Below are 14,815 nucleotides of genomic sequence, written 5' to 3'. Positions count from 1 at the left end.
TATTAACATGGTAAATAAATGGTATACTCTGATAGAATTTGGAGGTGGACTGAAGCAGAAAACATACTGGCAGATGAGAACACAGGCTTTTATTCAGGCTGCTCATTAACGAAACAGGCTTCAATTTTATCACATTTGGCTGAAAAATATGGCAACAAACCAATCACTGCCCTGGATTGCAGTGTTTTGTTAATCTTAAATGTATTTTTGATTTAATATTTTGTAATTATTCTGGTAAAGAACAAGTGGGCTCCACAACTGACCACCATCTGCTACTTTTGATTTGTCTGTTATATGACAATTCTTATTGGAAATTCTGATGCAAACCTGAAACTTATTTAAAGGAGAAATTCATGCAAATTAGTTAAATGGGACTGTATTAGTTTTGAATCATTACATCCCTTCTGTGGTTAAAATTTAGATAGATCAAATTATCACCCACTGAAGCTGGCTTCTATGCATCTCTCAATATTACTATAAGAAGACAATTTTGTTATTTATTCTTTAACTCTAATAAGTTGAAGAAGATTCTTGAGCCCTTTCTTTGACTGCTGGAAAGAACATTTGCTATCAATTAATTATTCTAAAACTAAACACTTGTTTTTGCTATGAAACCAGCATGCTAAAATGGACTTCAGAGGGGAGATCACTTCCGGTTTCCGAAGGTGACGGATGTTGGTCCGCTGTTCACTTCTCCGGTGGGCTCCTTTTAGGAGCACAGGTGGTCTTGGAGGGACCACCTGCCGTAGGGCGGCTTGCTGGAACCCCCCGGATAGGCGGCAGCCATTGGGGGGGGGGTTCCAGTTTCGCCTCAGGAGCTGGGGAGCATAAGGGGTGCATAGCAGCACCTTCGCTGAATGGATTCTGGAAGGAAAGAGTTAACTACATGCAGCGGCTGAAGTGCTGGAGGTGAGAAGTTTGCTCCAATCTCCTTAACTGCTTTTAACTGATGAGCAGTGGCTTTTTTGGAAGTTGTGGATTCAATCTGTTTGAAGTAGGAAGATTGGAGGGGGTTTGCTTTTTTTCTTCTACCCTTCTCAGGCAAAGCGGCATTTAGACTGTCTCTCAATCTCGGAATGGAGAGAGAGAGCAAAAAGTTGAATTAGCCACTTGAACTAACTATGTGAAAAGATTTATATCATAACTGCAAGAACTGATTGCTGAGTTGTTTTGAAAGCTTTATGGAAGTTTTTAATGTTCTGCTCCTGATTCCAAGGGGGAGCCAAGATGGCCTGCTTCCGTCTTCTTCTTCGCACTTATAAATGAAGTCTGCCTTTTGAAACTAACTTTGAAGAAAGTCTGGCTTTATATTATCCCTCCTGAAGGACTCTTGGAGCCTCTCCTGTTACGTGGTCTTTCTGGATTTGGATTATTTGATTTCTTTCTTCTTCTTTTTTTTGAGTGACTTCTTGGCTTGGAACTGTGACAGAGGGTTAATTTTCACTTTTGGATTTGTCTGTCTTCTCGGACTCGCTCAGATGCGCGCTTCACAGACACCATTTCTTTTGTAAAAGATTTATACTCTTTCTGAACTTAGACAATGGGGCCCAGAAAACCACCTACAAGCAAAGCAGCCTCGGCACCAACTTCTTCTACATCCAGTCCAATGATTCAACAGACAAAAATTTCATCATTTTCACAAGAAAGGACTGGAGAGAGTTCAAAAGATTTATCTGTTACTCAAATGTTTCAGGCTCTTATGCAGGGACAAAATGAGTTGAAAAAGGAGGTAGCAGATTTTAGAGAAGAGCTTAAATGTGTGCAGCAACAAATAACAGAAAATAAACAGAGAATTGGTGTGCTGGAGGAGGGCGCGGTTGGGCTGGGGGAGGAGGTTAAGGCAGTCCTGAAGGGGAATAGAGAATTGGAAAATTTTATGGCAAAGATAGAACTTGAAAGAATATCCTTCTTTCTCAGATTCCAGAACCTACCAGAGACAGAAGATGAAGATCTTAAGGATATTATGAGTACAACTTTAGCAGAATATATTAAAAGAGATAAAGAACAGTTGTGGTGGGATATGGATCTGGTTTATAGGATTAATTCAGCATATGCCAGAACACATAATGTTCCAAGGGAAGTACATGTTACATTTCTTAGGAAGACCACGAGGGATAAGATTCTAGGGCCTCAGAAGGGGGGACCACTAAAATATAAAGATAAAGAAATTGCCATTCTTAAGCAAATTCCGAAAAAAATAAGAGATAAGAGGAGGAAGTATTCCTCCCTATCAAAGAAATTATATAATAAGGGAATTTGGTTTAGATGGTTATTGCCAGAAGGAATGCTGATCTTCTGGGAGGGAAACAGAATTAGAATTAACACAGTTGTGGAGGCAGAGGCTTTCATTAAAAAACATAGTGCCCTCCTAGAGGACAGAAATATAAGAAGTAGTGAAAAAGGCGACAATACACAAGACATGAAGGAGGGAGGGGCTGCGGCTCCACCTGGGAAAGACTCGGGTCACAAAAATAAATATATCTGGAATATCATTCTAATTGTTGATATATTAGAAAGTGGCAAAAGAAATGATTGAACACATGGCTGATACAATGTATAATAAGATGCTGTTTCTGCTTATCTTTTACCTTTTGTTTTTGTTTTTTTCTGTAAAAGTTGTGAGAATTGGAGAGATTCCTACCTCTAAGCACGATGGAGCTGCCAAATTTTTTTTTGTATATCCACCTACCCTTTTCCCATAAATTTTAAAAAACCAATAAAATTCTTTTAAAAGAAAATTGACTTCAGAGGGACACTCATGAAACAAATAAAATGCTTGGTACTATACTCTAAGATGCAATGGACTTTAACTTGCATGGCACAAAGTGCCCAGTGGATTGCAAGATTCCCCCAAATCCAGTTCTCCATATTAAAATGGGACTAAACAGTGTTTGGTGCAACAATGAATAAGAATTTTTGACCTTTGGTAAAATTAAAATGTCATTCTTAATTTTGGTAGACAAATTCCTCTCATTTTGGAACCACACATTAGGGAAGAAATTGCACCATTATGGTTTCTCTTTATCTATTATAAGCACAATGACTAGCAATTATGCTGAACTAGAGCTCACACTGAGGACCCTAAATATAGATTGTCAGTCTCATCAGAAAGGATAATAAAATCAATCCATATAGGCATACAAATCTATAACAAAAGGCCATCTGGGTACTTAGATCAGCTCAGTATTCCAAAATAGCACAGGATTAGGATGATGTAATTCGCACATTTCACTGTGCTCCAATTGGCAGTCTTCCAAAAAGAAGATACATGAAGATACCATATTCAGAGATTAGATTTGTCTATGTACTTCTAGGACAACCAAAACAATGATCTGTATATTACTCTATTGTAACTCTGGCTCTTTCCCCCACTAAAAGTAGTGTTTTTCCTAACACTACTGTAAAGATAAATTATGGGACACAAAAAGGTTTTGCCTGATAGCAAATACATCTGTCAGATTCTGCAAACTTTTATTAATCAACAACTCAGTTACATCGTTACAGCATAGATATGTCATCTAAAATGCATTCAAATGTACATTTGTTGTGATTACGGAACAAGCTCATAGGCAAATAAAGAACAAGAGTCATGTTTGTCTGTCCATCTATCTGTCAAAGTTATATAACTGCACGTCTCACAAGAAGTGACTAACTTCTATAAAAATATAAGGATTATTTGTAGGACTATCTCTTTCTGGTTGTTTCAACCCATCCTGTGTATTCTCTGGGTGCTGGTCACTAAAGAGTGACAAGCTGGCAGAGCCCAGGAGAATAGCCTTTTCTATCCTAACATCCACCTTCTGGCGTGCCATCCCTCCAAAGATCAGATGGGACGCATCCCTGTTGTCCTTTTGTAAGGCCTGAAGATAGGGGTCTGTGTGTCAACCTGGGAGCCAAGTGTTGAATGGAGCATTCAATCTTGGAGTTTGGCTCTGAGATCTTTTTACCGGCTTCTATGGATTTTATATTTCTGTACCTGTTTTTATTGTTTATAACATTGCAAGCCACCCAGTAAATAAAAATAAATAAATACTTCATTTAGTATATATCACCTCCTCTGTAATAAAATAACCAGGTTGGCCTAACACTTTTATGTGACTTTTTAATCCAATTAACATGACAAAATCATCTTAAAATAGGCTATTTTTTTCCCAGCATAGTACATTTGACAGATTTTGACCAGAAGGATCAATAACTTTATCAATTGAAGTTAATATATATGTTACATTGTTTCTGATCTCTCTTTGGTGCATATATTTCCTCTTGGTTTATATCCATGGTCATAAATGAAATATTTTTAAAAACATTTTACATTTGACTAAAATAGTGCAGACACTCTCACAGCCTATCTCACATGAGGAGTAAACTACATAAAGGAACTTTTGAATAAAAATGAATAAATGACTACTTTTCTCAAGTGCACTTTGCAGAAGAAAGATGTATTCATAGTGACCCAATAATAATTAAGATATACTGTATATTTCATAATATTTCCTTTTAAATTAACAAAAATTCTAGAAAATGTCTTTTTCATATATACATGAACACGTCATAGAGATGTAGCTTGTTGTCAAAAGAAGCCAAGGAAAGTGGATGTCCTAACTTTGTATCTACTACCATTATTAATATCATGTGGAGAAGATATTTGCTTAAAAATAATCCCAACAGCTGTAGAATGTATACTTACATTTATTTTAAAGGTCTGGTAAAAAAAACCTCATTTAAATAGCTAATTGTACAAAGATCCTATGGAACAAATAATGGAAGGTGGTAGGAGAAAAGGAAAAACTGGCTTTTTAAGAATAATTGTCCGTAACTGTGGAACATGTAAATCATTGATTGTACCTTCCCAATATTTAAATGGCAGTTTCACTTTAAAATAACAAAGGAAACATTTATAAATACCTGTAGAATGTTCTCACATTTATTTAAAATTAAAATTAAATGCAAAACAATTTTTGCCTTAACCCTGTGCACTCTGCCACCCACATTCCCAATATAACCCTCAGCTTGAAATGACTGTGCATCACTGTGCTAGACTAAACTAGCCTTATGCTATGAGAAGGATAATGTTGAATCGTTTTTTAAAAAAAAGATTTTTTATCCAGCCTTCATTTCTATCCAACTCAGGGTAGTGAACATATCAATAGGCCTTAAGGACCTCCTATTTTCCCTACAACAATTAACCTGTGAGGAGAGTTGGGCCAAGAATATGACTGGCCCAAGGTCGCCCAACTGGCTTTCATGTCTAAGGTGGGAATACAACTCAAGGTCTTCTAATTTGTAAGCCAAATTAATCATACCCCCTTAATCACCAAAAAAAAATTGTCTCTGTATCTATAACAAATATATAATATGTACCAAAATCAACTGATAAGCTTCAAGAACTATACTTACCCAGGTGGCTGAGGGCATCCTTGTCCCAAGGCCAGGTGCCAGCACCAGCTAGCTCTTCTTGCACAGAGCTGGCAAAATAGATATTGACAAAGTGTGTGCTGTTCAGCTGAAGGACCTCCTTAAGTTCCTTCATGCTCATATAGGCCCTGCAGAGTCGGTAGAGGAAAGAGATAAAAGTTAATAACTAAACAGATAAATCCCAATAAAATTTAGTTCAATTTAAATAGAACATCTTCATGAGTGGGGCATGTGTGCTGCATATAGGCTGATCCATGTTTAAACTCCAGCATTTAAAGGGAATTCAAGCAAAAAGTTACAGGCTGGAAAAATCTCTTCTTGAATTTGGGAAGAGCTGGGGCCAGTCATAACAAACAATAATGGACTGATACATCTTTACATTACAGTTTGGGTGTTTTGTTAGATGCATGTGGTTCTATGGGTCAGAGAATTATCTCTTCTTAATGCAGACCCAGGGGCATCGAAACAATCCCTTGATTCAGCAGTGGCTTGAAATAAAATATCATGTACAATATAGCATTAGAGCAAGGGATGAAAATGTTGCATTGCCTGAAAGATCTACAACAAACTTTTCTCTCTGTTTCTTTCATTTCATTACAAGTCACTTTAAGACTTTTTAAATTATTACTCTATAATAGCAAAAAGAAAATTGAACAACTAGATGATGAAAAGTAGCATATTCCAGGCACAACCAATAAATGCAACGCAGATATGCAATCAGTAACCTTTTCACTTCATTTTAGACAATAACAATCAAGGTCCATGACATGTGCATCTATCAGGAATTTCCTAAAGTTCTGGTCTTTACATACTTTTGCCTACCCAGCTTGTTCATTCAGTAGAATTTTATCAAAGAATATTAAAACATACAAGTTTACCATTGCTTTTGTTATATAAAGGGAGAAGGGGGACTCTCTAACATGGAACCCAATCAATTATTTCCAAATTTTCACAGCACATTTCCCCCATTTTCCAGCTCTTTGTCTTTTTTATCTCATCAATACACCCAAAAGATCAAGTTAAGCCATCAATGGCAGAAGATTCATTTCCAAATGCTTTTGATATTCTCTTACTCCCAATAAATAATAATTTTTAAAAATCCACAGCTTTTCAATGAAAGCTTTTGCTCTGTTTTACATCTCTTCTTTTCAACTTGAAACGTTAAAAATTTTATCATTGTTTAAAAAAACAAGAAGCCTCATCTCCCATTTTAGTATCAGGTTTCAACTTCTGTGCAACAACAGGTTTGCAATCTACCAGAGAAATAGCAAAAGGGGGAAAAGGAGAACGAGATCAGAATGAACTGAAATAAAATTGAGAAGATAAAAATAATGCAAACACTTCTGATAAGCAACAGCAGTAATATTCTTGACAATAGAGGGAGGGGAATTATAACTTGGTGACTTCAGTAGGTCACCAGAGCTGCTTTTAATCTTTCTACTAGCCATGTTTGAGCCAGATTGATGTAGCGATTAAGGCATCAGACTAGGAACTGGGAGGAGATTGTGAGGTATAGTCCCACTTTAGGCACAAAGCCAGCTGTGTGAGGTCTGGAAGCCAGTCCCTCTCTCTCAGCTCTAGGAAGCAAGCATGGGCAAACCACTTCTGAAACATTTTACCAAGAAAACTCTAGGAACTAGTCTAGGCGTTGCCAGAAGTCAAATGCTAACTCAAATACCTGTGTGTGCATGTACGTTTGTGTGCACATTTTATTAAGGCAGTACCTTTACATATAGATTTTAACATAGGAGTGAAGAGCCTTTTTCTCTCTAAGGCTCTTGAGTCCTGCACAAGAGTCTGCAGTAGAGAGATTTTGTCTACATGCAGAGCTTAAGATACGAAATCTCACAGGGTGCCAGGATACACGCAGGCTTTCACATGTATACTGCAGACAAAAGTTGTATCGTGAACAACTAGCTCCTCACCAACTACTCAGCCCAATGTAGGGAACAGAAAAAGTGCTTCCTCCTGCTTTTAACTACACATTTCTGCACAAACCTTTTATGTGAACAAGGCAACAATTAGAGGGATTTGAATGCCCACGATACTTCCCATCCCCCCCTCTTTTTACTCTTCTTTCCCATATTACTGACGCACAATTTTTTAAAAAAAGTTTTGCTTCCTGAAAAACTTTTGGTGATTATGATAGAACACAGATATAATTTCAGAATGACTATATCATGTAGGAATCTTGAGAATTTTGAAATTAACTTTAAATGGCTATAATGTATTGAATTGCATAATGTTTCTGGCATGCTGTATGAGTTCAACAGGGCCCAAAATGTTGATTGTTGTTTGTACTCAGTGTCGGCTGCCTCTTGCTTCAGTCTCCAACAATAATCAGCCAGCACTGATGAATTCCACTTGCCCTGATACTATTTTTCTATTGTGGCAGTATCCTGGTGAAACTTTTCATCATGTTCATCACTGACTACATCTAAATTTTTGGGAAAGAAGCCCAAATGGAAATGCAAAAAATAATTCTTCAGTGGTGTTGTATGCTGTTTATCAGTCATCTAAATGTAGTTTGGTACTCTGTTGTTGCCAAGAATATTCTCAAGGACATATTTGAATGCTTTGCAGGTGATTTTCTCTGGCCCAACTAACAGAACTTTAAATCACTTGTCTTTAACAATGTACAGTATCTGATCTAATGCCTTCCTTAATCTTGGAATCAGTTAATCTTGGAAACATCTGTCTCAAATAAGAAAAGCCTTCACTTGCCTTGTCCATTATTTTCACAAAAATTTTTATCAGTCCAAGTTTTATGTTACGTGGAAGCCAAAATATCTTGAGTGACTAAATAGTTTCACTTGCCATATTTTCTGGTTCTAGAACCAAATTCTTTCAAAGTGACCATTTCATTTTAATGTAATTAAATAATTACATAATACACGTATGTAACAATGCTATTGGTTACCAGCCAAAAATCCGTAAGATACACCTATAAGGGCTTCATGTGGGCCTGCTGACCACACGGAGTCCTTATAAACAGACAAACACTGACACTAACATTTCCTAAACTCAGTTGAAAATGTTACCCAGCCTGATAACAAAACATTTGGAAACCAACCCACAAGCTCCGAGAATGAACCTCTACTCTCATACACCTAAATGTTTTCAGAAGCAAAATCTGAAAGCAAAATCTTTGTTATCTGATAGAAACTATGGAGAAATTATCAAGGGGATATACGTATATGAATGGAGCAAATGCAGTGTCAAAATACTTTTGGTTTGTCCATTTACAGTTTTGACCTCAAATCTCATAGGTCAAAGTAATATAGTACAAGGGCTATGCAGAAAAATCATGATGAACCCATAACCATTGCTGAAAACTAAATCAATGTATAATAATTTCATTTCATCCATTATGGAACTCACTCTCCGAATGGCAAACATTCAGTCATTCTACGCACAATGACAAGTCTTGGTTTTCTAGAACCCTCTCAACAAATATTTGCTAAGTTCTAAGTCCTTCAAGTTCACAGGCTAACATTTTTATATATCAGAAGTAGAAATCTTGCCAGATAAAATAAAATAAAATATACTTAATGCACGGATCAATACAGAATAGAAAGCATTAATTTAAAAAATCAAAAGGGCCCAATCTCTGTAAATCTATCATTTTGTCAGTCTCCATATATGTCAGACCTGATGAAAACCACTTCTACCATTTCTGTGGGATTTTTTTTTTTAAAAAAATAGGCATACTTGCTTACAACAAAGTTAATGTAACATCTGGTTTGGCTCTGAATTAAATTGTGGGTGTGATGGCTTATCAGAGTGAATTTAACAATCCTGGTGATGAAAGCTTATGAAATGGGATCAGGCAGGAATTTCAGCTCAATTCTTTGGTCACTCATGAAACTATTTTCCATGAAATAATTATAAAATGGAGAATGACAAGACATAATGATCTTCCTCAGGGGTGAGTTGCCTTCTAATCCAAAAATCTTCCCCATGTCTAAAGCAGTATATAATAAGAGGGAGCTCAAAGCATTTTTATTGCTATAGAAAGGTTACCCTTTCCTCACAGATGAATGGAAGACAAACAAAACAAAAGAAATATCTGTCTGTCTTATTTCTGCTCAGTAGTTGTCAACTTCTACATGTTCTGAATAAAATTAATAAAATAACCATTGCAAAATAAATAGGAGTGTTCAAAACAGGCTTTACAGAATAAGAAGGTTCCAATGGGGATGATGCCTTTTTCTGGTAATTTCTCACCTATGTGAAACAGGTGGTTTTGTCAAGAGATTCACTAGGGCTCAAAATTTTATTTAATTAACTGGTTCCTTGAGAAAATGATGCTAACTATTTTTTTTTTAATTAAGAGGAAATGAAAGAATTTTTAGTTCAGTATAGCTGTTTTAGTCATTGGGAGTCAGGTGTCATATCAATTTATTATCATAGTTCAGGGGTGTCCAAACTTGGCAACTTTAAGACTTGTGGACTTCAACTCCCAGAATTCCCCAGCCAGCTCTGCTGGCTGGGGAATTCTCGGATTTGAAGTCCACCAGTCTTAAAGTTGCCAAGTTTGGACATCCCTGGTTTAGTTCATCTGAGAGACTGTGGCAGATCACCTAAGGAGATATTGACCGGTCACCCAATGGTACGCAGACCACACTTTGAGAAACACTGCTTTGAAGCAATGATAAAGTTCAGGTATTTTGATGACTTTGTTATCAGATGAAAGCTCTGCTGGCTGGGGAATTCTGGGAGTTGAAGTCCACAAGTCTTAAAGTTGCCAAGTTTGGACACCCCTGTCATAGTTGATTGCACAGTCAGCTGATGTATAGATTGGAATTGGCCTTTTTATCCACCTATCTAGTCCTTTCCAAGAACAACAAGATGCTATTGTTTGATGGTGTTAAATGTATCTACAAAAATTACACAAATGCATGCATTAGTACAATTATAGATGCGTGCAAAAAAGTTACTAGAAATTTGCTTGAAAAATCCACAAACAATAAAATACATTCTGAGATAAAACTTTCAACTGTAACTTTGAATGGCCTGTAGGTGATAGCACAACTGCCAAAAATCCATCCCCACTCTCTTTTGCATCTAGATGTAATTTTAAACTAGAAGCAATATTAATTACATATTCTTGACAGACTCCAAATTCCATATGCCAAATTCAAAATCAGGGGTCCTACTTCCATCTGCAAATGGGTATTCCTTGAAATGAATTGCCCCTTCAAACTCCACAACCATTATCCTTAAATGAAGCAGCAGCAGGTATTTCAGGTTTTACTTGGCCTATTCCTTCTTACTCTTTGGGAATTCATTTAAAGTAAGAGGATGTGAGATATGGTGGGAAAGAAACAGGGGGTTCAGTTTAGGTGAGAAAAGGTAATAAGATCAGAAGGAAGCATTTCAAAGAGATTCCAGCTTAACTGACTCACTATTAGTTAGCCAGAAAATGAACTCTTTCATTTTTTTTTAAGATTATGTTTTTCCCCAATATTAAAAAGCCTTTCTGAAATTCATGCAGTACTCACTTGTGTTTGAGAGCTATGTGAGGCTTGGCAGAAGAAACTCATTCTATCTTTCCTACATAGAGTAGTATGGAACTCTATGTAACAAATCCAGTAACTGCTACTACAGATTTTCCCTCACATGTACACGGTTATAAGAACAAGGGAAACAAGAACACAGAAAATGTGTGTCCTATACTTCAACAAATGACAAATGATTAACTAAAACAACCACTGAAGGATTTTATTTATAGGATATATAATATTCTGATTATGCAACTACATAGAAATGCCCAAATACAGGTTAGATTGTACCTGAACCATCTTTTCATGCCAATACCATTTAAAAAAAAAAATAGTGAAGTAAGGTTGTATATTTGAACTTCTCTTTTTAAATGTTTATATTAATGCCATAATTAAAGCTCTTGAAAACACTGATTGCTGTCTACTCAAATTGGGCATCAACCTATCTTAATCCTATACAGTATTAAATTCACCAAATTTAGTAATGCATACAACTCCCTAAAGCCACCCAGCTGTATATTTGTTATAATACATTAAACCTATGTCATACATAAGTAATTTGGAAACTCCTGAGCAAGAGTATTCTGAAGATGTGCAATAGGTGGTTAAAATCTGTGTTTAATGTTTAATCTTAAGGTCTCAATAAAAGATGAATCTTATAACATACAAGCGTGTGATGCATGACACATGTATAAAAGGAACAAAGTTTGTGGCACAATAATGTAACTCTCACTGAATCACTGCCTCCCCTCCCCAGCAACACATCTGTATATACTGATGGCCATAGATCCAAACCGAGACATGATTCTTCCAGTAACTTCATACATCATAAAACAGAATCCTCCAACTGCCGACTCCCTCGAGTGCTCTAAAAGAAATATAGATTACTGCACACTGGCCACCATTGATTAAAAAATGAATCATCTGCAAGGTAACCTCAAAGAGCTCAATTGAGTAATTGTCTGCAAGTGCATCCAAAAAGAAAGCCAGTTGCTTCTTTTTATCCTTCCACTTCCATTTGGATTCCACTCTTAGAGTAGCACAGAAAAGTCTAAAAGTCACTCATCTGCTCTCACACTCAATTGCCCAAAACAGTTACATTTATTGTGGAACTCAAATGAACTATTATAGAATAAGGGGAACTTCAAAGCCATGATATACAATAATATAATAGCAGAGTTGGAAGAGACCTTGGAGGTCTTCTAGTCCAACCCCCTGCCTAGGCAGGAAACCCTATACCATTTCAGACAAATTTTTGTGGTGCTGTTTTTGATAGGTTGGACTGTTCGGCTGTTTTATCCCTTTGTGTAAAGACAGATTCAAAGCATGAGTTAAATAGTTCTGCTTTCTCCCTGTTGCTTGTCACATATACAGTAATGTAAGAGTTTGTTAGTCCATGTCTCAACTGCATTGCTTCTACTGTTGTTGTCCAGATCTGAGAAAATAACCTTCAAAGTTACCTGGAATCCAACAAAACCTCTCAAGTCTCCAAAGTTAGATAAGTTTCATATTTTCCCCAACTGATCAAAGGGAGCACACTGCATCTATTCCCAACAAGGATATCTTTTATGACACTACGGCATAGGTCAGCCATAACAAAAACCTACCAAGGGTTATGAAAGAACAGGGCCCCTGCATAAAAGGGATATACTATTCAACATTCCCGTACATGCCCCTAAGAGACTATAGCCATGATGACAAACCTATGGCATCTGTCCCCCAGGTGGCATGCGGAGCCATTTGTTAGGGCACGCGAGGCGTTGCCCTGTCAGCTCCAGCTGACTTTGGCCTTCTCTTAAGAAGAGAGCACGAAAAACCAGCCCTATGGGCAAACTGGAAGTTCAGGAATAAACTTCTGGTTTGCTCGTAAGGCCATTTTTGCCCTCTGGAGCCTTCAGGAGCAAACCGGAGGGTGAAAAATGGCCCTACGAGCAAACCAGGAGTCACCGTTCTCAAACTTGCGGGTTTCCCATATGGCTGTTTTTCATCCTCCGGAGGCTGTGGGAGACCTCCGGGGGGCTGTTTTTGCCCTCTCGAGGCTCCTAGAAAGCCTCTGGAGCCTAGGAAGGGTAAAAACAGCATGCCAAAAGCCGGGGAAAGCGCTGGTTACACACACATGTAGGGGGTGTCGCGCACATAGCATGATAGGTGTGGGCACACCTGTGCGTGACCCCCCTGCTTTCCCCCCGCTTTTGGCATGTGATCCAAAAAAGATTAGCCATCACTGGGCTATAGGTCAAAACATTTAATCCTGCAAATTAATTGGCTTAGATCCAGTTCTAGAAAGCTGTAAGTAACAGTTTAGTGGTACAGTTTCCAATTACTGAACATTTCCCCTCTGGAACTTCTTATCTTCTTCCAGAAATCAAGGTGTTGTGCTGCTTGAACTGTATCCTTTCCTGCCAAATAAGCAGTGGCTTTATCACCCTTTTGACATATGGCCAGCTTACTTTTCTCCCTGCTTCTTTCTTTGCTGCAAAAAGTTACTGCAGCAAGTGAGGGATGAGAGGCAGGTGACTGAAGGTAATGGCAGGCTTATGTTTCTGCCACTCTCCTTTTAGCTTCCTGTAGAAAAGAATGACTGGTGCAATTAGAAGGTAATAATAGTTGCATCTCACTTACTTTGGTCATGTCATGTGAGGGAATTCGCTGAGAAAGCAATTATGCTTGGAAGAGTTAACGGTAAAAGAAAACCAAGCCACCAAAGAACATGATGGCTGGCCACCAGCAAAGCTGACAACAGCCAGAGCGTAGAAAAACACAAGTTATGTTTTAGGGTTCTTTAGAAATAATGCAAGATCGAAAGATGTGGAGAGACCCAACCCATAGAATTGCCAAGAGTCAGACACAACTGAATGGATGACATCATCAATAACAGTTACTCAATCACAATAACAGTTGGAGCAAAAAATAATAACAACAATTAGGAAACAAAGCCACTGGCCATATCAAAGGGCCAGAGCTATAAGAAGTGATCAGAAGAAATTAACTTGGAAAACAAGCATGACCTCAAATTCAGAAAACCAATAAGCAGCAAATATCCTGAAGCAGAAAGTCTAAAATTTACAAGTATCTTTAGATCAGGGGTGTCCAAACTTGGGAACTTTAAGACTTATGGACTTCAACTCCCAGAATTCCCCAGCCAGCCATGCTGGCTGGGGAATTCTGGGAGTTGAAGTCCACAAGTCTTAAAGTTCCCAAGTTTGGACACCCCTGCTTTAGATATTAACAATTAGCGGCATTTCTCAACCAAGGAACCTTTATGATTTGTGGACTTCCAGAATTCTTAGCAAGGGCCACATTGTCTGGGGAATTCTAGGAGGTGAATTCCATATATCACAAAGGTACTAGATTGAGAAATACTGCAATAATCTTTCCTTCCTTCCTTCCTTCCTTCCTTCCTTCCTTCCTTCCTCCCTTCCTCCCTCCCTCCCTCTCTCCCTGATGAAATTCCTTTTAATTTAATCAATTAAAAATAATCACAATAAACCTTAAGGTTTTCACCTCTCATGCAGTAAAGATATTTTCCCCTTAAATCATTGATTTGGCTGTTGGTATTGGAATAGTAAGAATTCCTAAGTCAAGGTGTCAAGGTAATACTAACAAGAGCAGTGCAAGTTACAACTAGGCATGAACAAAGCCAGAATGCTTGAATTCCTCTGCAATACAACATAAATGAGATTGGACGGTCCCCAATTATTTACAACCATATCACTGGAAGGAACTAGTTATTTTTCTTGTCTGAGTTGGATAACAGAAGGAAGGAAAATTTAGATGCGGAATGTAAAGAACTGGGGTGAGTGGATGAACAATGCAGACATGACTTACTTTGGGTCTGTCACATCTGAAATAATTCATATCATGTTTCTATGAGCAAGCTAGCTGTGAAAGAAGTT

General features: G+C 37.6%; 1 protein-coding gene across 1 annotated transcript in view; it reads right to left on the bottom strand.

The window, feature by feature from the left end:
- The window catches only part of PAPPA2 (pappalysin 2), a gene marked incomplete at its 5' end in the record, with an annotated part of 152,127 nt that overhangs the window by 113,362 nt on the left and 23,950 nt on the right, over positions 1-14,815 (bottom strand). Inside the window, one exon of the mRNA XM_081948792.1 lies at positions 5,398-5,543. Within this exon, the coding sequence (XP_081804918.1) occupies positions 5,398-5,543 (146 nt within the window). The remainder of the gene's footprint in view (positions 1-5,397; positions 5,544-14,815) is intronic.

The sequence above is a fragment of the Natrix helvetica genome (assembly GCF_964273705.1).
Source record: "Natrix helvetica genome assembly, chromosome: 3".
Taxonomy (NCBI): Eukaryota; Metazoa; Chordata; class Lepidosauria; order Squamata; family Natricidae; genus Natrix; species Natrix helvetica.
The sequence above is the reverse complement of the archived record's forward strand: the minus strand, read 5'-3'. Positions and strand labels throughout refer to the sequence as shown.